The 22,993-nt window shown below is 47.8% G+C and overlaps 1 protein-coding gene across 3 annotated transcripts in view; it reads left to right on the top strand.

Moving 5' to 3' along the window:
- mgat3b (beta-1,4-mannosyl-glycoprotein 4-beta-N-acetylglucosaminyltransferase b) overlaps positions 1-22,207 on the top strand; it is a 43,407-nt gene extending 21,200 nt beyond the window's left edge. The window contains exons 1-5 of one of the 3 annotated variants that reach the window (XM_060047458.1): positions 11,241-11,625; positions 16,137-16,659; positions 18,230-18,891; positions 20,299-20,581; positions 21,420-22,207. In XM_060047458.1, the coding sequence (XP_059903441.1) occupies positions 16,138-16,659; positions 18,230-18,891; positions 20,299-20,581; positions 21,420-21,920 (1,968 nt within the window). In that variant the 5' untranslated portion in view covers positions 11,241-11,625; position 16,137 and the 3' untranslated portion in view covers positions 21,921-22,207. Of the gene's footprint in view, positions 1-11,240; positions 11,626-14,565; positions 14,944-16,136; positions 16,660-18,229; positions 18,892-20,298; positions 20,582-21,419 lie in introns of those variants that run through there. The other 2 variants (XM_060047456.1, XM_060047457.1) reach the window with 2 other exon arrangements.
- The last annotated feature ends 786 nt before the right edge of the window (positions 22,208-22,993 follow it).

The raw sequence follows: 22,993 nt of genomic DNA on the forward strand, positions 1-22,993 counted from the left end.
TTGAACTGGAATTATGACTAGTCAGAATCAAATTGTAGATATCTCAAACTGGAATTACAGATATCTACAATTCAGTTGCAGATATCCGTAATTCACAAAGTGGATATCCGCAACTGAATTGTAGATATCCGCAATGAGAAACCCCATAGACATGCATGGCGAAAATGACGCAATTTCGCCTAGGAGGAATGTCTTTGTGGATATCTGAAATGACAATTGCGGATAGGAGGAATGTAGTTGCGGATATCCGAAATGTTAGTTTTGACTAGGCGAAACTGAATTGCAGATATCTGCAATGTAATTTCCGGATAGTCAAACTTAGTTAATAAATGACAATTCGGCTTGCCATAATGCAGCAGCATGTGCATGGATCTGTGGACGATGATGCCTGACGTTGTCATTGATATCGATTCTCCATTTAAAAGATAGAAATGGAGCTCTTTCTTCTCTGTTTTCTTTTTTTATATGCCTTGTTGTGAGTACTGTCTGGGGATGAACGGAAGAAACTAGGAGATTTGTTTGCTTCTTTTCTTTCCTGCTTAAAGTTTGTTTTATTGGGCAGACACACACTTTATTCTCACTGAACAGAGCAATTGTCAGAACACATTGCAGGTTTGTTTGTTTACATAAGAAATGCTGTGAATGCACAAAGTTTTTTTATTCCTTCAGGGTAGTTTGCAGTGCCGGCGTTGTTGTGGATTTACCACAAGACTGCATCAATTGTTGGTTTGTGGGGGAGATCAGAACCAGCATCTGTCACGGAGTATAAAAACATAAATTTTTCATGATGACTTATGACAAATGCTGAAATGGGAGAAAAGGGTACTCCTTTAGGATAATGTCATCTCATGGTTCCAGAAGGTTTTCCATGCCAGGAAACATTGGAGTGCCTTACTAGAGAGACTATAGCTGCAGCAGGAAAATCTAATCTGTTCTGGTTGGTGAAAGCCCAGCAGCAGGGGAGAAGGGGGGGAGAGGGGGGTTGAGACGGGGAGAGGATGGAAGCAAGAGGGGGAGCAGGAAATGGAAGGAGGAGGGGAGGGCAGAGATGCAGAGGATGAGTGAGGGAGGAGGAGATTGAGAGGAGCAGAGGATGATAGGAGAAGGAGGATAAGAGGGGAAGAGGATGACAGGTGGAGGAGGATGAAGGAAAGGATGGTGTTTGAACGAGGGCAATGGTGGACCATCTTTGGGGTCAGTACTCGCTGACCCTGAGATGACCCTAGTTATTTAAAGGAGCAACGAGTAAAAATACAACTCGGGAATAAAATGCACTTTGAGAAGATAAAATCAAGGTGTGTGTGTGTTTGTGTGTGTTTGTGTCAGATCCAAGAGGGGTGTGGCTGGGAGGGGAGCAGCTTGTACTCCTCTTCTATTGACACATTCTTTAATCTCTCCAGCGAAACAAGGCCTGAGCACCCTGGAAACACACACACACACACACACACACACACACACACACACACACACACACACACACACACACACACACACCTATGAATCATCACGCAAAAACACACATACTAAATACATATAGCGTCTGGGATAGTAGCTTAGCTTAGCATGATTTCATCAAAGCGGAGGATCTTATCAGGTGATGCTAGCTGAGCCCGCCATGATCAAAGTCAATGCATTTCCCCAGGAAATGCTGGCGTAGCTCAGCATGATATAATCCAAGTGAAGGCATTTATGAGGAGAGGCTAGTTTAGCATAGTATGCTCCAAGCGCAGGCTTTTATCAGGGGCTGATAGCTTAGTTCAGCATGCTATGATCCAAATGGAGGCTATTATCAGGGGCAAACAGGCTGACTAGAAAATTAAGTGTGTTGCTTCGCCATAATACTGTTATACAACTTGACATGACAACTTGACATGAAACAGGTGCTAATGGGCTTTATCAGAGCCTTTGTAAAAGAGCTGACTCTTACATGTAATACAACAGAGAGAACAATAACTTGCCAATAACTATTTCTTTTATTTGTATAACAGCATCGTTCGTCAGCAGGTTGCAAAGGGCTTTACAAGACGTTAAGAAGAAATAACAAATCGAGAAAAATGGGGGGGGGGAAGAGAGAAGAGAGAAGAGAGAGAAGAGAGAGAAGAGAGAGAGAGAGAGAGAGAGAGAGAGAGAGAGAGAGAGAGAGAGAGAGTTCCCATACAAGACACACCTCACCATAATCCCTCAAAACAACATGGCGGTTTCCTTTGCATGGCTGGTGCCGTTGATGGTGAATGTGTTCATGAAGGGGTGAATGTAAGGCAATCATTGTAAAGTGCTTTTAGTAGCCGCCGATCGGAATAGCGTTGGAGTTAATATACCACTTACCATTCAACCAACCTTACACAACATGATTGCTGTTCGTTGTACGTTGTCGCAATGACATTTTTTCCCCATAAGGTCATTGTTGTGATTTATTGAATTTGGATGTGTGATTATGCAGGGAAACATCCTGAGGGGACTGAATCTGTACATGTCTTGTCACTACACATCTTATTGAAACAGAAGTTTGATGACCGTGGTGTGTGTGTGTGTGTGTGTGTGTGTGTGTGTGTGTGTGTGTGTGTGTGTGTGTGTGTGTGTGTGTGTGTGTGTGTGTGTGTGTGTGTGTGTGTGTGTGTGTGTGTGCTCGTACCTCTTAATGATTTCAGCCGATTAAAAATTGAGAGGGCAGATTTAAATGTTATTGTGTTATTCTGTCTTTCTCCATCGATCTCCATCTCTCTGCCCCTCCCTTGCTCTCTCTCTCTCTCTCTCTCTCTCTCTCTCTCTCTCTCTCTCTCTCTCTCCCTATAGAATGCATTCATTGTCCTCCCTCTACTTCCGAATCCTCTTTCTCTATGTGCTGCTGTTGTTGTTGTTGTTACATTTCTCGGTGTTCCACCTACCAGAATCTTCCTACCAGATTCTTCCTTGATGATGAAGAGAGGTTTTACTTTTCCATTTTGCACAGTGTTGAATCATTTGCCCAATAGTAATAATTGGAAATGTATCATTGGGACGAATAAATTGAGCCAAAACTGCATTTGATACATAAAAAAATCATAAATAACCAATTCACACACAACATTGTGTGTGCATTTGTTTTTTGAGTCACGTGCAAACACACACACTGCATGCCTGTACAACTGCTAAACGGAGCTAAGACATCTTGCCTGGACCTGCTCTCACATCCACACCATCACAAGCACAAGCATTGTGTACACACACACTCTTAACACAAGCACACACAGATACCCCAACACACACACACACACACACACACACACACACACACACACACACACACACACACACACACACACACACACACACACGTGCAGGGCCCCCTGGATGTACAGGGACAGCTGGGCCTGGGAGAACACACACACTGTTGCTGTTTTTGGGCATGCAGGGGCTGTGTGTGTGTGTGCGGTGAGATGAGGTGGGGTGAGGAGAGTCATTATGGTATTGGCGTGCTCTTTTAACTCTAACTTTTTTTAACTTTATTTGTTAAAGTAATTTGGTATGGTAACTATGAAGCAAAAGGGAGGGAATTGTATCTAACAGCGTAGAGAGAAATACCGAGAGCTACTTCGAGCCCCGGGGCTCAGGCCCGAGGCTCTCTGCCGGTCCGCCTATGATTCTCTGGCCTCCTCTGGCTCCGGGCGCTGCAAATGGACCAAGTGGGCGTGGTGGATGGGAAGTGGGCGTGGCCTATGTGACGTCTTAGCTGCGGCTTCCGCGTCTGTCTTAAAGATGCTGCCTTCTGTGGCTGGGGTAGATATTACAGCTTGTATGTTTGATCCTGTTTCCTTGTGGCTATGTGGGGGCAGCTTATGTGCTTAAAATACGTAACAGTATGTGTCAGACAGATAACTGAGTTAGTGATGAATGGGGTCCGGTGCTAACCTGCGCAATGTGAGTGTTGAGCCCATAAGCTTCTGTATACCTCCATCCTTCTGCTGTCAATGGGCCTCTTTGCGCTCGGCAACATCACTGAACCCGGGGCCAGCAAGTGTTTGGTTACTTCTGGAACTTTAACGTGCTATTAAGCTCATCGTCTTATCCACAGAGCAAAGATTTCTTTAATCAGGTTTGGAATACTTGAGGGTTCTGGAGCCTCATATGCCCAAGTTGTAATGGTTCTAGATCCTAATTGGGCCAATCTCGTGCACTTCTAGTTCCCCAATGGAGCAGCCTGTGGTGGTTCTGCTTTGACTTTTCACTGTCACATGTATAAAACAAGGTACAAGCTACAAAACGGGATGCTAGCCAAGTGCTAATGCATCCTTTCCCGCAGGGCCTGCCATGAATTTAGCAGAGTTGCTTCAAGGTGCGGCTCCTCATCTTTCACCGTTTGCTAATCGGATGAGGCTTCAGTCGGAAATGGTAAAGACCAACGCACACTGGAAATGCTCAACACTGAATGAGGGATTTATCAATGCTTCATTTGAGCTAGTTAACATTTCTTAATGTAAACAAGGAAGGTTTGTGTTCGAGGCACTGAAAGAAGACATACTAATTTGCAAGTCAAATAAGAAGTTTGATGACCACATGGTTGTACGTGTGTGTTTGATTATGTGTGTGAGCGTGTGTGTGGTGTGCATCCACCACCTAATGATTTCAGTCCATTCGTATTTCTCAATCTATCCATTCTCCATCTCTCTGTCTCTCACTCTCCCTGGCTCTCTCTCTCTGTCTCTGTCTCATTACAGAAGTTCTTCATTCTCCTCCCTCTTCTTCCTTCAGTGTTGGTGTGTATCCATAGTGTCCTCTTTCTCTCTATCTGCTGCTGTTGTTGTTGTTGGATACGTAAGCTAATCACTTCATCTGGTGCTGGTCTCAGATCTGCGTCGTCCACACTGGAACACTACCTGCCGCTTCAGCCCCGACAAGGAAGTAGCAGTAGCCTTGATTGTTCGTTTTTTTTTTTGCTGTCCTAGTATTTTGAGCAACTTATGAACCTGGGTTTAAGCATTGTGTCATGGTACCATTAAATGTCTACCTTCACGTCATATTTTACATTCCTCACCATCCTTGGAAGGAGAGATCCATTTCTCAGTGTTCCTCCTACCAGATTCTTCCTTGATGATTAGGAGGGTTTTTCCTTGTACTTTTAGAGGGCTTAGGGTCAGATTATGTAGGGCCTGTGAAGCCCTTTGAGACTGGAACTTGGAATAAAGGCCATACAAATAAAGCAGACTTGATTGACGAGTAGGAGATGAAGGCGGAAGCAGAAGTCCTAGTATGAGAATTTAAGTCATGACTGAAGGATACGAGTAGCAGGAGAAACTACATGTACTAGTATGCCAAGTGCAAGTAAGAAGGCTTTAATATTTAAAGTAGAGGATGTAAGAAGAAAGGGATATATTTACAGTTGATTTGTGACCCACCACTTCCTTATGCTCTATTGTTTCCCAAAAGAAACAGTATCTGTGATCATATCAATGAGTGCCTTTCTCCCCTTGATCGTTCCTTCCCTCATATCACATAGCTAGGAGCTTCATGAGAGCCGGGGTCAGCTCCGCCCCTTGGCACAACTTGAAAAGAATATCAAAGTATTAGTGGGGCGGGGACTGTGCTGAGGCGTGCGCGCGCGCGCGCGTGTGTGTGTGTGTGTGTGTGTGTGTGTGTGTGTGTGTGTGTGTGTGTGTGTGTGTGTGTGTGTGTGTGTGTGTGTGTGTGTGTGTGTGTGTGTGTGTGTGTGTGTGTGTGTGTGTGTGTGTGTGTGTGTGTGTTCTTTTTCACCGTCAAATGTATAAAACAATTTACAACTGGATGCTAGCCAAGTGCTAATGGACCATTTGCCGCAGGTCCTAGCATGACGATAGCAGAGTAGCTAGAACGTGCGGCTTCTCATCTTCCCCGTATGCTAATCCGATTAACCTTCAGTAGGAAGTGGGCAAAAACCAACACACACTGTTTCTAATTTTGATGAAATGCTCAACACTGAATAATGGCATGAGAATTGCTCACTTTGAGCTACTTAACATTTCCTAACGTACACACGGAAGGTTGGTGCTTTTTGTCTGAGGCGATTAAAGTCATACTCATTTGCAAGTCAAAACAACTCACCTACTTTGTAAATTCTCACAACCTCTTAGACCTAGTGTTCACCTCCTGGGCCTCTTCCTCCATAAACTTACGTTATGGACAAGGCATTGTGGTTAAGGTGTTTAGGCCAAGTGATTGATCCAACAACTGAAGTTGACCTTGTCTCATCCGTCATAAGGTTGCTTGTCCCATCCAAACTAAGGCTTGGGTCCTTTCCAGTTGAACAGCTACAGCATACCTTTAACAATGCTAGGATTACCTGACAAGGTTTGATTCCCTTTTCAGCTCAACTTATTGAGCAAGGCATATACACTGCCGGGGGTCAACAACACATTTTCCAGCGTAGAGTGTGAACGGAAGATTAACGATCTCGCGGTCTTGTCTTCACACAGAGGCACATTTGACAACACGCAGAATTACTCATTGAGGACATTTGAATTATCAGCGGCTGAAACCATGGCAAGTCAGAAGGGAGGCAGCATAAATAGACCCTAGGCCAAAATAAACACGCTCTGCCTCGCAGAGCGCCTCAGCTCTGTCCGCGGTGTCAGCGCTCATTGGTTAACAGGGGGGGCAGGATATAGGCCGTGCATGCTTTACCATAGCCATCTCGGCTTGAGCATTGCTGTGTAACCGCAGACGGGGGGTTTGACTCCCTGTCTATCTCAACTTGCAGAGCAAGGCTTTGACACACAATATATGCGTACAGTAAATGAATTCAATTGAATCATTGAGCTGTATCTTGTATTTGCGTGGAACGCCCTGAAACCACACCGTTTACGTTCAACGCAAAACAACTCGTGTGAAGTTCACTTCTTCTTCAAACCTGCATGTTGTCTTTACTAACTTCCCTCCTCCGACCGACCCACCTGCTTTCACACCCAGCAGATTATAACGGGTAAGGTGGCTTCTATTTTTCTATTTGCCAATTTGATCCTGTTTACCGTCAAGTAAATGTCGGGTCACAAAGATATGTGGAGGGCAACTCGTCAGCCCAGCCTCTGTCTGTCTTCCTTCTCTGTTGTTCTCTTTCTCTACTTTCTGTGTCTCTCTCTATCTCTTTCTGTCCGTCTGTTTTTCTTTTTCCCTCTGTCTCCAGCTAAAAGATATCTGCGTGCGAGTGTAGGTCCTCTCTCACTTTCACAACCGCTCGCATCTCTCTCTCCCTGTCTGCCCGACTTTCTGCTCTTTCCCCCTTGCTGTCTTCACTTCTAATCTGAAATCGTCTTTCAATCTCTGTCTTACTTGCTTTCTCTCTTTCTCTATCTCTCTCTCTTTCTCTCTCTCTCCCAGGAGCCCTGGTTGTGGCTAATGACTGCCTGCTCGTTCCCCTCTCCCCATGTGTCATCTCTCCATCTGTCTCGCCTTCCCCTTGCCGGGGTACACCCATTAACCTGTGATTAGTGCGGGCTAGCTGGTGCTAAACGCGTTCCGTTTGGTGTTTCGCAGATTTTAGCGCTGGCTTGCGCTCCATCCTTCTGTTGGTCATTAGCCACCTGAACATCATCCAACAGCTGGCCAGTAAACGTAACATAATCTGAACTTTGTTCTTTTGCATCGTCACCCTAAAGAAGTACCGGATGTGTCGTGTGATTTGCCAGTGAGCAGGATGTTTTTCACTGTGATAGGTATGCTGGGTGTGTTCCTGACGGTATCTCCTCCACCTTTGCATCAGTGGTTTTCACTTTTTTAATCGGTTCCATTACGATCCTTAATAGGATCTGTCCATGGCTTCATTAAAACCCCATCGCCAGCCCATCATTCCTGAGACATCTAATGTGGTATCTTCCTGACCTATACCAAGTCTAATTGGATGAGTCCATTATGCTGGCTTTTAATGGGATTATTTCCTTGACAAAGGGATCACAACGATTTCCCGATTTCCCGTCTCACCTGTGTACTTAGACAGCGAGAGGTTTTGTAAGAGAGACCATAGCTGTCTGCGAGCCATCTCCTCCGGGCATGTCTGTTCATTGTTGAGTTCGACACTGTGGGTGCATTCCAATATTAACTCCTACGTACTCCGTTCTATTGCTGGTTCACAATACCCTTGAAGAGAAAAGTATTCAGTAGCAGTTCATTGTGAAGGCGGACAGTGAGCACTGTCGAGAGGAGACAGCTGAGCGTCTTCTGCGTCATTAAAGGCCATGTCAACTGTTGATGATGTAGGGCCCACAACTTCAGAATCCTGGGCGTGTGTAAAGACATCATCGCAAAATCCCTAGAGCACTTCTTCTGTTGGACACACCAAGACAGTTGATCAGAGCTGCTTCGCCGACCACTTCAGACTGCTTTCTTTACCATACGTTGTTATTGGACAGCGGGTGCAATGCTATTGTGCGGAACCTCTGGAGGCTTAGGAAGCCAGGGCTAGCGTCTACAGCGACTATTGTAACACTTTGAGAGTTGTTAGGGTGCGATGGTTTCCCTTTCCCTCTGGGATTGCATCAGTAAGGAGGTCACAGATGCTCTGAAATTTATTTGACCCTGTCCCGAGGCTTTTTTTGTTGTTGTTTTTGTTTGTTTGTGACTTTCTAAGACCCACAAACGAAACAACAACACCCAAAATATAGACTACTTTCCTTATATCACACTTGCTTTTAACCCCCCCACACACACACACACACACACACACACACACACACACACACACACACACACACACACACACACACACACGTCATGCCTTCGCAAGGCAACTTCAATGGTTGCGGCACAAATGAAAGCGGCATTTCTTGCCATTGCGTGTTACCGACTGTCCTCGAAAAATACATGGCGAAAGATACAATAAGCGCTTAACACATTCACTCTTTTTTCATTGGTTTAGAAGATAATGGTGCACCTGGGGACAGCAATGCCCTCGAGGAGGTCCTTACTCGGTTACAAAGTGGGGGCCGCCCGGTCCCCTGTGATTACAGCTGGTCTTAACCCAAACTAATAGCTTGGCTCCACAACCGCTACACTAACCGCTATGGAGCTAGCGCCAGTGAAATTAGCGGAAAGGCTCCCGATGCTATCTGGATCACAGAGAGAGCAGAACCGCTAAGTGGATCATTAGGCACTGCCAAGCCGGTAAAGTCGTGGCTTGGCCCACCCTGCAATTTCACTGTCTTGCCTCTGTAAAACCGAGGGGGGGTATATTCTGCTTTTGTCAAGGAGACGGCTTTCTTGGTTCAATGGAGAAGGCGGGGCTACGCATGGAGAGTTGACCTATTTAGAATAATTTGCATAATCTGAGTGTAGGCTACAAGTGCGATTAACTATTTTGCAAGTGCAAAAACGCCGTCATATTCTTTATTTTGCTGACCACTTGTTTTTTATCTTGATGAAAGCCTCATAAGGAACATTCTACTGCTGCTTTCTCGTAGATTGCACACCATCTTTCCCCGTCTTCGTTAAATGCAAATGCATCACCTTCTCTCCCATGATGGTCAGCAGTACGCGGATTTCACCGTCTCTCCAGTGAGAACTACTCATGTTGATATCGCTGCTTGTCTCTGTTGTAGAGACAACACAGCAACTCCTCTACCAAAGTCCCGCCCCTGGTACCGCAATGCCGTCACATCACATTTACATGAAAATGAATCCCGATTCGAGAGGGGAAATTGGGGTGCAAAATCAAGCCGGTATATTATCTTGGTCAGTGTAAACGCGCGGACCATGCCGTGAAAAAGGCTGGTATAAAACAGGCATATTTGGCAGTGTAAGAACGACTTCAGACCTTCAGACTTGCTAATGGATGGATTTTCTAGACTTCATCTAGAAACAGATCTACAAAGCATCTTGTAAAGTTGTACTCACACATTGTATTTGTAAGCATCCCGTCAAGTTCCCACTGCTGCTAGCAAGTTGTGCTCATGGTTGAGCAGATCTGTGACTTAAGTAATAGCTCAACACCCTAATAGCAAACCACACATACTCATCAGCCTACCCTTATTGCTCTCAGCATGCAGAAGCGATTTGGCTAATCCAACATTTAACACATTAGCATCTCAACACAAAGGCGATTGATGGGTTTCATCGCGTGAACTATTGCACGGAAGCTTTTCATTTGTGGTAAACGTTAATATAAAAGCAGGTGTGTTCAAATTAAGAACACAGGGGAATTAAATTATAAGTTCCACCCGCGACCTAATGACCTACACTCGTGGTAGGCTTTAGGACTGGGGCATAGTGACTGTAGTCGAACCGCACACAAGGGATTTCTTGATGGGAAGTGAATAGGACAACAGTAGACTAATGAGTTGTTGTTGTTGTTAGCTCTGGAGTCTCAAGGACATAGCAATAAAAATACGGTGCGAGCAGTGGAGTACCAGGCAAAGAACCATCCTGCCTTGTAAATAACCTCAAATATTTACACAGATGTGCTAGAAAGACCTCTACATGAATCGTCTTGAATCCCACCCAAGTCCCACCAAAATAAAATAATGTGTGTAATTATCTCATGGTCAAAGAAAGAAAGAAACATAGTAAATAAGAACACAGAGCCAGACTGCGCTTATGCCTTGAACTGTGGGCGCATCACAACAGCATTAGAGGATGGACCCTGCAATAAAACGATCAGTGCAGAGGAGCCGGGAACAAAGTGTTCTTATTGAGGATTGTCTGAGTCGGCCTCTGGGAATGGGATATGGGAAACGTTGGGCAAACGCAAGACTAAACAATTCACTGTTAATGCACCTACATTTTACTAGAATCACCACAAACCACTCTCCACCACTAATATGGAGATGGTGGGGTGAATGGATGAAGAGATGGATCTATTAACGGATAGATCGACAGGTAGATGAATGAATGAATCTTAAAGGAGAATTATCCTTTTCATACAAGGCAGTGAGACACTCCAAAACGAGGTGCAGTAGGAACATAGAGAGAGAGAGAGAGAGAGAGAGAGAGAGAGAGAGAGAGAGAGAGAGAGAGAGAGAGAGAGAGAGATTTAAGTGCTGAGTGAGGTGGGGAGTGTTCTCCTTCTGTCGGAGCGGGGTGCTGAATTATAGATGAGGTCAGAGAGGTGGAGGTGGCTTTCCAACCCCATCACCCCCACCACGCCCAAACTCTCTTCCTAAACTCCCTAGCAAAGACCCCCCTGTTTGTTTTCTGATCTCAGGACATGAAACCACGTACAGTGCACACACACACACACACACACACACACACACACACACACACACACACACACACACACACACACACACACACACACAGTCCAGTTTGCTGGTCCCAAACACCTGCTTCCTAGTTATCATCAGCTCTTCCTTTGGGGACACACTGCACATCAGCATGGTCTGTAGGTGCAACTCAAAGGATGTATGAGCACCGATAGTGGCACTTACGGTAAACTACTGGGAGGGACGGGCAAATACGTTTTGGGAGTAAGAGATGTATGTCAAGAGTCTTTGCTTATCGACACAGAAACTCTCGCACCTTTGTTTGCTGTCCGACAGAGTTAAGTTCCACATTGTGAAATGAAAAAAGAAGTGGTGAAAGACTAACGGCTCCAAAACAATTGGTTGGTCTAATAAGGAAGTTTCTCTGTGTATAAACAAGGAAATCAGTCTTAAGCCAGGAAAACCAGCAAACACTGCGTGCTAGGTGAGCTGCACTTCGGTAAAACAAATTTACATGGGTAGTGATTTGTAAATATTTGATAAGTCATTAAATAAAAATAAAATCTAATAGCTTATGCGACTACCGTCTTGTCTTGAAAAGTACTTTTCTCCTTGTTTTCATAGCCACCGTTCTGCACTGGGGTAATATAGCATTTGCTACACCGCTGTTATCTAGATGCTTCTGTACAAACATTGGAAAAATACAAAGAATTGGGGTTCAAACATGTACTCGTAAACGAATAATGGTCTAATTGTCCTGATTCGTGTGGCTTATTCGAGTTTATTTGGTTTTTGGATCGCTACTCAGCTGTGAAGATTTGTGTTTGCGTGGTGAGTGGGATTAGCCATTACAAGCTGTTTTAATAGCAGACCTGCCCTGTGACTTAGTACCATCACAAGTTGAAGTGTCCACCTAGATGTATGGTGGCTAAATAAGACTACCGGTTGCTACGGTCCACTGGTAAACTGATCTGTCCAGCATACATCTGTATTCCGGGGGGAGAAAGGATTCTCTTAAGGTGTATTGAGAGGCGAGGGGATCCCTTCACATCGACCCAATAGCACACAGTTATTTTTCGGCCAGTAGCACATAGGATGCGGCCCTGTTAAGGCCAGTAGCCAATGGGATGCTCCCCTGCTGAGACACGTAGCCAATTGGATGCACTCCTGGTGAGGCCAGTAGCCAATATAATGCAGTTCTGCTGAGGCCAGTAGCCAATAGTATGCGCTCTTGCTGAGGCCAGCAGAAAATGGAACTGTATCATTTTCTGCAGCTACTCGGATGTTTTGTGTGTGCGTGCATGGGCGTGTGTGTGGCAGTGGTGCACACATCATCTATATGTAGGGGCTCATCTTTTAATGGCCACGAAGCAATTAAGCAAGTGGACTGACGTAGCAAATCTGATTCAACGGTGCCCCCCACTGACCCAAATTCCCGCCCCCCCACACACATACACACTCAATCTTTCTGTCACACACACACACTCACTCAATCTCTCTCTGTCACACACACACACACTCACTCTTTCGCACACGGCACGCACAACACAACACACTCGTCTTTCTCTTGCACAGACACGCACATTCACCTCCATCTTAGAGCGAGCCCGAGCAGGGCATGAACTGCCTAACAAAGAGGCCTACAGTGAGGGATAAAATGGCAGGTGGGAATCAGGGGACAGCTTCCTCACTGGTCATTGACAGACAGCAGAGCCATGGGAAACTGGAGAGAAGCAGACCCAAAAGGGCCCAGGTTGGGTATGTGTGTTGACTGTTTGGAATAGGGGACTGCTGACATGCATAGATAGATAGATAGATAGATAGATAGATAGATATATACTTTATTAATCCCGGGGGAAATTCAAGTATCCAGTAGCAGCCGAAAACATACATAAAAACAGTGCAGATGGATGTGCAAAAATACAGATATAAATTAATATAAATAAATAAATAAATAAATAAAATGTCCATTGTTGTTATCTATTGTCCTCCCTGCCTTTACTGGGAGCTGTTGTACAGTCTGATGGCCAGGGGGACGAAAGAGTTTTTTAGTCTATTAGTGGAGCTGGACTGGGACAGCAGTCGGCCACTGAAAACACTCCTCTGCCTGGTGAAGGTGTCGTGCAGAGGGTGGTGGGTGTTGTCCAGGGTCCTTCTCTCTGCCACTGTCACCAGAGAGTCCAGCTCTGTGCCCACTACTGAGCCAGCACTCCTCACCAGTCTGTCCATTCGACCAGCGTCTCTCCTCCTGCTGCTTCCTCCTCAGCAAACCGCAGCATAAAAGAGCACGCTGGCCACCACAGACTGGTAAAACATGCATGTGATGACATTGGAAAGGACACTGTTTGCTTCTTCTTTTTGTTCTGTTTGCATGATGGGATATGAGACACACTAGATTTGGGCACATTTTCTTATGTTCTTATTTTTACACATATGGTGTCCCACCTCTGCTTTGTCCCGTTTTACCAACCTGTCCAAAGGTCAGGATAGTCTTGTGGTGATGAGGCTTGTGTAACTCTCAGCCGAAAGGTTCCCAAGTAAGGTCGTCAAACCCTGCCTGCTCCTGAAGGACATTTTAAAATATCATGACTTGATGACTAGAAATAGCCGTTAGCTGCTTTGGATGAAAATGTGTGCTAAATGACTTAATCGTCAACTGTGCCGTGTTCCTCACACTACATGACATTGTGATGGTGAAGCCAATAGTGTCTGAGTGCTGATGTGAACATCTCTTTTGTACGCAACTTCTCTGCAACATTTTACGGCCAGACCCTTGCAACATACATGGAGGCAGCGGGTGGGTTGAGAAGCCAACATGTACACATGATGAACCTGTGCCTAGAGAGTGGCGTGTTAAGCACTGGATAAGCCATGAATAATGTATCACTCCATTTATGAGGAAGTGAAGCTAAGATTGCAACATTTGTTACCACAAAATACAATGGTGTGTGAGAAAATGTGTTCTCTGTTGGATATTGGTAAGGAGCAGATTTGACATTTGATAATTGTCTGTAACCCAATTTACTTTCATTTCGGCTCCCCATGCCACACCCTCCATGCTGCCATGACAACAGACAATGGCTAGACTATTTCAATACCCACCCCCAGACAGTCCTCTCTGGTGCTCAGCCAAAAAGACACACACACACAGAAACAAAAGTTGTTTGTGTGTGTGTGTGTGTGTATAACAGTGTCTGAAAGATGAAGTCCTAATTCCTGTTCCTGGCTTCCAAACTGACCGTATGTTGCAGTTGTCGGGTAGGATTCAGGCGATGCGTTCTAAACATGGCTGTGCATGTTACACCCCACCCAGATGCCTTATACTGGGCTCCCCAAAACAAAAGACACAGGGTGGGGATGTTTAAAGCCAGTTTACTGTAGAAGTTTGTCGTTAATGATCCATGGCCCTGGTGGTCCATGTTGCGATTCAGGAGATCTCTCTTTTTCACCGGCCAGAGGGTAGAAATCGACTGGCTAATAGATTTTTTTTGCACGTCCTTTCTCAAAGATACAATCATGCAACAAAGGCTAGCTAGACCGGTTATCCCAATGGTTTTTTGTCCCTCCTCTTTTTTCTATTCTTTCTTTCAGTTTTTTCATATAGACAACGTCTGCAGTCAGGGATCTGTACACTACCAAGTAGGAGATTAGAGGGATAGTGACAGTCAGCTAAGGACCAGAGAATGGCCTGCTTGTGACAGAGAATGGACTGATAGTGACCAGAGAATGGCCTGCTAGGGACAGGGTGTGACCAGCTAGTGACCAGAGAGAATACTCCAACCATGTGTTTTTCTTCGTATATGTGAGTAATGGGGCATGTTTTTTACTGTGTGTGTGTGTGTGTGTGTGTGTGTGTGTGTGTGTGTGTGTGTGTGTGTGTGTGTGTGTGTGTGTGTGTGTGTGTGTGTGTGTGTGTGTGTGTGTGTGTGTGTGTGTGTTTTGTGCTGGATGGATAGTGGTCAGGGTTCCCTGAGTAAGATGCCGCCTGACCCAGCCTGATCTTATAAGAACCTATCCTCCAATTAATAAAAGATTCACCTTGGATTTAAGCATGTAGTGTTTCCCAGTTTCCCGGCCAATGAAAAAGTCATTTTATTAACACAGAGTCTCTATTGGCAAAAAGACTATCTTGTTTGCCTGAGCATCCTGTTTGCAGTGCATCGTGGTCTTTAACAACCGCCTTTGACATTTCCTCTTGTGACAACTTAACTGCTCTTCCGGAAAGCAAACGAAGGTGCAAGAGTTTCTGTGTCAATAAGCCAAGCCTCTCCTACTCCCATCACTTATTTGACCTCCGAGTGCTCTGCAGCAAGTAATATGAAGAACATGTTCCACTATCGGTGTTTACACATCCTTTTGAGTTGCACATACCTGTGTGTGTGTGTGTGTGTGTGTGTGTGTGTGTGTGTGTGTGTGTGTGTGTGTGTGTGTGTGTGTGTGTGTGTGTGTGTGTGTGTGTGTGTGTGTGTGTGTCCACCTAGATGTGTGACGCTAGATGGGCAACGTTTGCTACAGTCCACTGGGTAGGCTGGTAGACTGATCTATCCAGCACACATCTAGGTGGACACGCCCACCTGTGGTGTGATAAGGGAGAGATTTCCAAAACGGCTTGCAACGGCTAATCACACCCCACCTGGTGGCATATCATGTGACTTTAAAATACCCAGACCTTTAGAGAATGCCTTAACCCAATGTGAGGCCATTGAGCTGCTCAATAAGAAATGTTGTGTTATTTTATCAAGCATGGGTGTGTTAATGATGAGAGGACGTATGAAAGGAGAATTGTGTGTGTGTGTGTGTCATTGTGTGCGTGTGTGTGTGCGTGTGTGTGTGTCTGTGTGGTGTACGGCCACGCTGCTGGTGGTGTGCGCATTGGAGGAAACAAGCAGGTTTCTGATTGCCGACCCCATATCATCATAGCCCGCTCTGACTCTTACACATGTCTCCCCTCTCTCTCTCTCCCCTCTACCCCCCCCCCCCCCCCCCGCCGTGCAGGATGAAAATGCGAAGGCACCGGGTGTTCCTGCTCTGCACTGTGGGCCTGTGCGTCATCTCCTTCCTGCACTACTACAAGGCGCTGCACTACGTGTCGCTGCTGCGGGAGCTGTCGGCGCCGTACCCCAACATCAAGTCCTTCATCATGGTCACCGGCTTCTTCTGGCGGGAGCAGGGCATGGCCGCCACCCCGCTCAGCCCCGCCCCGCCCGAGGAAGCCCCGCCTCTCAGGCCCCACCAACGCCCGCCCGATGCCAAAGTCCACCGAGGGGCGGGGGCAGCAGCAGCAGGAGGAGGTGGAGGAGGAGGGGGAGGGGGAGATGGGGGGGTTGGAGGAGGAGGAGGAGGAGGAGTTGAGGATGAGCTGGCCGGGGCAAAGGATGCCATGGGGGGCCGCGAGGGTATGGGGGTGGTGGGCCGGGCGGGGCTGGAGATGAGGCTCAGGGAGGAGCCGGCGCCGCCCCCTCGGCCCTGGAGGAGACCGGAGCAGGAGAACGTCGGAGTGGGAGACGCAACGTCGCAGGTGCGTGCCCCGGCGGAGAGCCTCCTTAGGCGGGTCAGCTGGTTAACCACGGCCCTACAGCACCTGCAAGGTGGGGGGGGGGGGGGGGGGGGGGGTGATTAGGGATTCAATCCAAGCTTTAATGTTCTTGGTATGAACCCCAGCACTCCGCCTGTAGACATCCTTGAGCAAAGATTCCCCCTGACTAGGGGTGTGAATCTTTGGCTTCAGACGATTCGATTCGATTAACGATTCAGTAGTTTTCGATTCAAGGACAATTATCTTTTTTTGGAACGATTCGATTCTGTAAACCACGATTCGATTCAGTAACTTTGAACCAAAATTCTATATCCGTGAAATAAACATGCAATAATGTGACACCCCTTGTCAATTTTACCATTATTCTTTGCGAAGCCAAAATGCTTCCACACTTTGGATTTCAAGTTTGCTGGTGCATTAACAATCTCGCTGCCGCTCTCAGCCATGTTTGAAATGCACCAGTTGAGGGTGAGGGAGAAAAAAAACTCTCGTAGGACTTCCTTGCAAGCTGACTAGCTGATGACAGAGTTACGGATTACCGAGCTGCACTTCACAAAATAAACGTGTAAACTAAGTCTTAAAACATTGATCGTAATCGATTCATACGATTTAAAGCATTTGTATTGATTATTGGTGAAGCAAAGCGATTCATTCTATTTATTTATTTTAGCAGATCGATTTAGTTGAATCGGTAGGACTGACAATCGATTCATCGATGCATCGCATGAATCGTTACACCCCTACCCCTGACCCATACCTGCGCCACTATAATAGCAGGCCTGTCGAACCAGTGACTCAAGTTATTCATGTGTGCATCATGTGCCAAGCCGCCTGCCGCTCACACACACCCACAAAGCACGTACGAAGAATTCGTACACCGCAAGCACGCACATGCGCATCAACACACACAGACACTCACACAGACGCGCACACAGACACACACGAGCGCGCACACACCGCACGTCAAGGCAAAGGCAGCGACACATACACGGAAGCGCACACACTCGCGCACACACACACACACACACACACACGCTCGCGCACACACCGCACGTCAAGACAAAGGCAGCGACACACTCACCGAGGTAACGACACACGCCCAGGTATGCTTTGTGTGACTGCAGGCTACTGCTGCCTGTCTTGGCCAGGACACTGGAAGAGTTATTTGATCTCAATGATGATTATTATTTTCAGAAATTTGTTACATTATCAACTGGGGTTTCCACATTAATGCTATGGATTTAATCACAAACTCTAGTTTGGTTAAAAGCGTAATTCAAATTAGTAAATAGTGTATAGAATGTTGACTGTATATTAACGTTACAAACGATTGTTAGCTATCTGGAAACAGATGGGTTTGCTGAGTGGGCCTGGGTTCCACAGTGGTATTGTAAAGCAGCACAAGCACCAGGTTGTGTTATCTCTTGGGTAGACTTGGAGATGTGCACAGGGGATGTATTCAATACCTGCTGAATGCGGTTACGGCGTGACTTCCTGCTCCAGCTTAGTTCAACCCCCTGCGCTGTTTCTGACCCCTGTCCGTCTTTCCCAGGAGAGAGCTGAGGACCGCCTCAGGCGGTGGGACCTGGGCCTCAATCCGGACCCGCCGGCCAGAGAAGCAGAGAAGCCCCTAGTGGAGCACCCGGCGGGCTTCCCCAAGGGGGGTTCCTCAGACCCCCTGGAGACCATGGGAGACCTACACACCCGGACCTACCAGCTCAAGGACGACCGCACCTCCTACTTCGTGCGGACCAAGGCTGGAGCCCTCTGCTTCCGCCAGGGCACGGAGGTCACCCTGAAGGAGGAGCCTGGGAACGGGAGGGCCCCTGGAGGAGGGCCCCCGGGCCCCGGCCAGAGGCGGCCCCTGGAGGCCCCGCAGCAGCAGCAGCAGCAGCCGGCAGGGTCGGCCTCCACGGCGGGCCCTCTGCGGGTCAAGCCCCGGGCTCGCGGCGGGAAGCGGCTGGTGAAGTGTGTGTGCCGGCCGGGCTGGCACGGGCCCTACTGCGGGGTGCCCACCATGGTGTACCACTCCAACCTGCCCACCAAGGAGCGGCTGACGCCCAGGGAGACCCCGCGCCGGGTCATCAACGCCATCAACGTCAACCACGAGTTCGACCTGCTGCACGCGCGCTTCCACGAGCTGCGGCAGGCCGTCGACCTCTTCCTGATCTGCGAGTCCAACTTCACCGCCTACGGCGAGAGACGCCCCCTCAGGTGTGTGTGTGTGTGTGTGTGTGTGTGTGTGTGGCCGATGGTGGTGCCATTTATTGCATTACGACTTTCAGTTTGATGAAGGACAGGGTTTTCTTTCGTTCCTTCTCTCTTTCAGCCCTTCAGTACCTCACATCATCTCCGTTCATCCTTTGAACGCTGATGAATAGAGAGCTCCACATTACTAGAATTGTATTGTTTTCAGCCAGCCTTTCTTGGCTGTAAACCCGTGTCATTTGTCCGTGTGCGTCCGTCTTCAGTCAGCATCCAGTAGCATATTATCAGTTGTTGAATATCACGCGCTCCGTCAACGGTGTGACTCTTTATCACAGCCGTCGTTGTGTCACCGGCGTGACCTTGTATCTGTTGTTTACTTTGCACTGTCACGGAATTGGATGCCTTCTTCTGTGACACCCGCTATATGAACATGGCGGGTCATTTTGGCACCCGCATGAAACAGAATGTCTTGTTGGAGTTGCAGAACGGTGCGAGGCAAGCGGCTCGGAGATGCCTGTACCTCACGGCAGGCCATAGTGTTGAGGAGGGGGGGGGGGGGGCGCCAAATCAGTCCTTTGTTTTGAATGATTGCTGAGTTGATTAGGATTATCCAAGAATCTTTATGGAGTTTGGAGTTTATATAATTTTTATATCAAAATGTATATTGCAGTGGCCTTGGAACTAATATCATCCTACCATCTATTCATATTCTGGTTGCCTTTTAGAATGGAAGAAGGCAAGAAGAAATAGGAGGAAGTTAAGACTTCCTCCTATTTCTGGTCTTAACTTTGTATTGATATATATTATATTGATCAGCATCAATCAACATGAAGGAGGAAGCGCCAGTAGAAAGTCAATAATTGGATATCTGTTGGAGAGCTCGAATTTGGCCCTTCAGCATGTGCTGTGTGGCCCGGCCCATGGTTTTTAAAACTCTGCCCAAGGGCCCCAATAACCCTGTCATGTTTTTCTTGTATATGTATTTCATGTTTGTATGTGTGTCATGTCGTGTATGTGTCCAGCACAAAACGTCTCCCCCGGGTGACCATGAAGTGTATCTCAGAATTCAGACTTTATTGTCATTGTGCAAACTTGTACAACGAAATTGGGGTGGTGCTCCCTACCCACAGTGCAAAATAAAAAAATCTGATCTGATCCGATTGGTTTAACGCTAATCCCTTGTGGTTGCTCCTGCCCCTCCCGACTCAATCAGGGCACTATTAATGTGCCTCCAACTTCCTTCCTGGACTCCAACGTCCTCCCTGATCCCCAACTTCCTGTCTGATCCCCAACTTCCTGCCTGATCCCCAACTTCCTCCCCGATCCTCCCCGTGCGTCCAGCACCGAATGTCTGTGTGTATTGATGTGTATTGATCTGATTGGCTAACGTGGTTCCCCTCCCGCCCCTCCCAGCTTTCTGCAGCGGCTGCTCAACGGGACGTACGACTATGTGCGGCACAAGATCGTGTACGTGTTCCTGGACCACTTCCCCGAGGGCGGGCGGCAGGACGGCTGGATCGCCGACGACTACCTGCGCACGTACCTTACGCGCGACGGCATGGCGCGAGTGGGCGGGGTCCGGCCCGACGACGTGTTTGTCATCAACGACGCAGACGAGATCCCCGCGCACGAGGGGCTGCTCTTCCTCAAGCTCTTCGACGGCTGGACCGAGCCCTTTGCCATACACATGCGCAAGGTCTGTGGGAGAGAGAGGGGTTCAGGACGGGCCCAAGTGTGTGTGTGGTGTGTGTGTGGGCACGCGGTGGTCCGTATTTCAGTGTGGATTTAAGGTTGTGTGTGCTTTTGTGTGCTTATGTGTATGTATGGGCATGTGGTGAGGTTAAGCGAGTACCCGTACGTGTGTGTGTGTGTGTGTGTGTGTGTGTTTGCTGAACTCACCGAGGGGTGGTGTGGGTTTGTTTTGGCGTGATGTAATCCCATGTGACTGGTGTTGTGTATCTGTGGTGCCAACGCCTTGGTTATTTGGAGCAGCAGATGGAAAACTGTCGCATTAAAAACGGAGTGAAAACGAAATAAAATTCTCATCCTCACACACACACACACACACACACACACACACACACACACACACACACACACACACACACACACACACACACACACACACACACACACACACACACACACACACACACAGAGAGATATGTCCCGGAAACTAAATAAACCTAATCAGTCTAGCAGATTGAATCTCATCTTTCTGTCTAACCACTCATTTCCTTCCGGTTTCTGATCTGCATTCCTGAACGTATTACCTGCTTTCTTATTTTTTTTATACAAATAAATTAAATACAGGCACTAAATGTGCCAGAAATCTAAATCTAACCACGATGCACCATACACCACCATACATAGTGCAGAAGTGTTGGAGCTGTTTTCCCCAACTTCCTGCCTTTTATTAAACTTCCTTACTGTACGCCAACTTCCTCCCCGATCTCCCACTTCCTCCCTGATCCCCAACTTGCTCCCCATTTCCCCGACCTCCTTCCTGCCCGCTAACCCTTTTGTTCCTCCAGTCCCTGTACGGGTTCTTCTGGAAGCAGCTGGGCTCCCTGGAGGTGGTGTCGGGCTGCACGGTGGGCATGCTGCGCCAGGTGTACGACGGCGACGGCATCCGCCTGCGCCGCCGCGAGTACTACACCATGCCGGGCTTCCGGCGCTACGAGAACGACACGGGCCACATCCTGGTGCAGTGGTCGGTCGGCAGCCCCTTCCACTTCGCCGGCTGGCACTGCTCCTGGTGCTTCTCGCCGCACGGCATCCACCTCAAGCTGGTGTCGGCGCAGAACGGGGACTTCCCGCGCTGGGGGGACTACGAGGACAAGCGGGACCTGGGCTACATCAAGGACCTGATCCGCACGGGGGGCTGGTTCGACGGCTCGTTGCAGGAGTACCCCCCCACGGACCCCAAAGAGCACATGTACGCGCCTAAGTACATGCTGGAGCACTACGAGCACTTCGGATACCTCCTTGACAACCCCTACGCCCGGTCGGACGCCGCCGCCCCCGCCGGATAGGGGGCAGGGCTCGGCTTGGAGGGGGGGGGGGGGGGGGGTGGCTCCGTCCGGGGTACGCCTTGGTGCGGGACGGGGCTCTGTGGGCTCGGAGGGTGGGGCTTACAGGGTTTGGAGGCGACGGCGGGCGAGGACCCCATGTGAGTTCTGGGACCCCGCTTCGTACGGACAGGGACACCTGACTGTAAGCCTCGCTCTGATTGGTCCCAGGAAAAAACGGACTAACGCTGTGAGTGGTCCCTCCGATGACCGCCCCCACCGAGCTCAGAGTGCTAATGGTCGCCGTTAGCGCTCGTGCTAATCTAAAGAACCGACACTAAAGGTGTTGCCATAAAGGGAATCAACAGATCACATCCAGCGTGGAATGTTTTTGTTTTGTTTTGTTTGTTATGGCGGGGATCTATGGAGAGGGAACGAGAGAGCCCCATGCGAGTGCATCCACTGGATTTAAAAGCTGTCACTGACCACAACGACTATAAATGAACGCCATGAGTTAGTGGTGGTGGAGGCGAGGGGATCTTTAGGGTGCTTGGGGCGTCTCTGTGCTCCGAGCAGCGGACATTTTTGTAGGCATGACGAAAAACCTCTGGAGGGAAACCAGTGACATAGATCACACATCCAAATCAGAGAGTCAATCACTGCAAGCTTTGAGGTAGCTATACCGCCCCTCTGGTCATAATAAGGGAATTGTTGTCTGTTAAGTGTGTGTGTGTGCTCAAAGCCCTCCTTGCCGCATGACTGGTCATGTCCTGCCACAGAATTTGTCACCTCTATGTTTTTGTATTTTTATTATGTTTTTTTGTTTTGAAAAATGCCAACAAACTTACTCCACTGTGTGTGTGTGTGTGTGTGTGTGTGTGTGTGTGTGTGTGTGTGTGTGTGTGTGTGTGTGTGTGTGTGTGTGTGTGTGTGTGTGTGTGTGTGTGTGCATTCTCCTGTGTGTGGAGATGATGCTCTCAGCAGGGGTCTGGGATACACAGTGGAGAGGGAAGACAGTAATAAAGGAGGAGCGATAGTAGGCGATCGCAATCTCACACTTTCACTCTTACCCCCTGTCATTCTGACTCGGTTTCCCT

The sequence above is a fragment of the Gadus macrocephalus genome, chromosome 3 (genome assembly GCF_031168955.1).
Source record: "Gadus macrocephalus chromosome 3, ASM3116895v1".
NCBI lineage: Eukaryota > Metazoa > Chordata > Actinopteri > Gadiformes > Gadidae > Gadus > Gadus macrocephalus.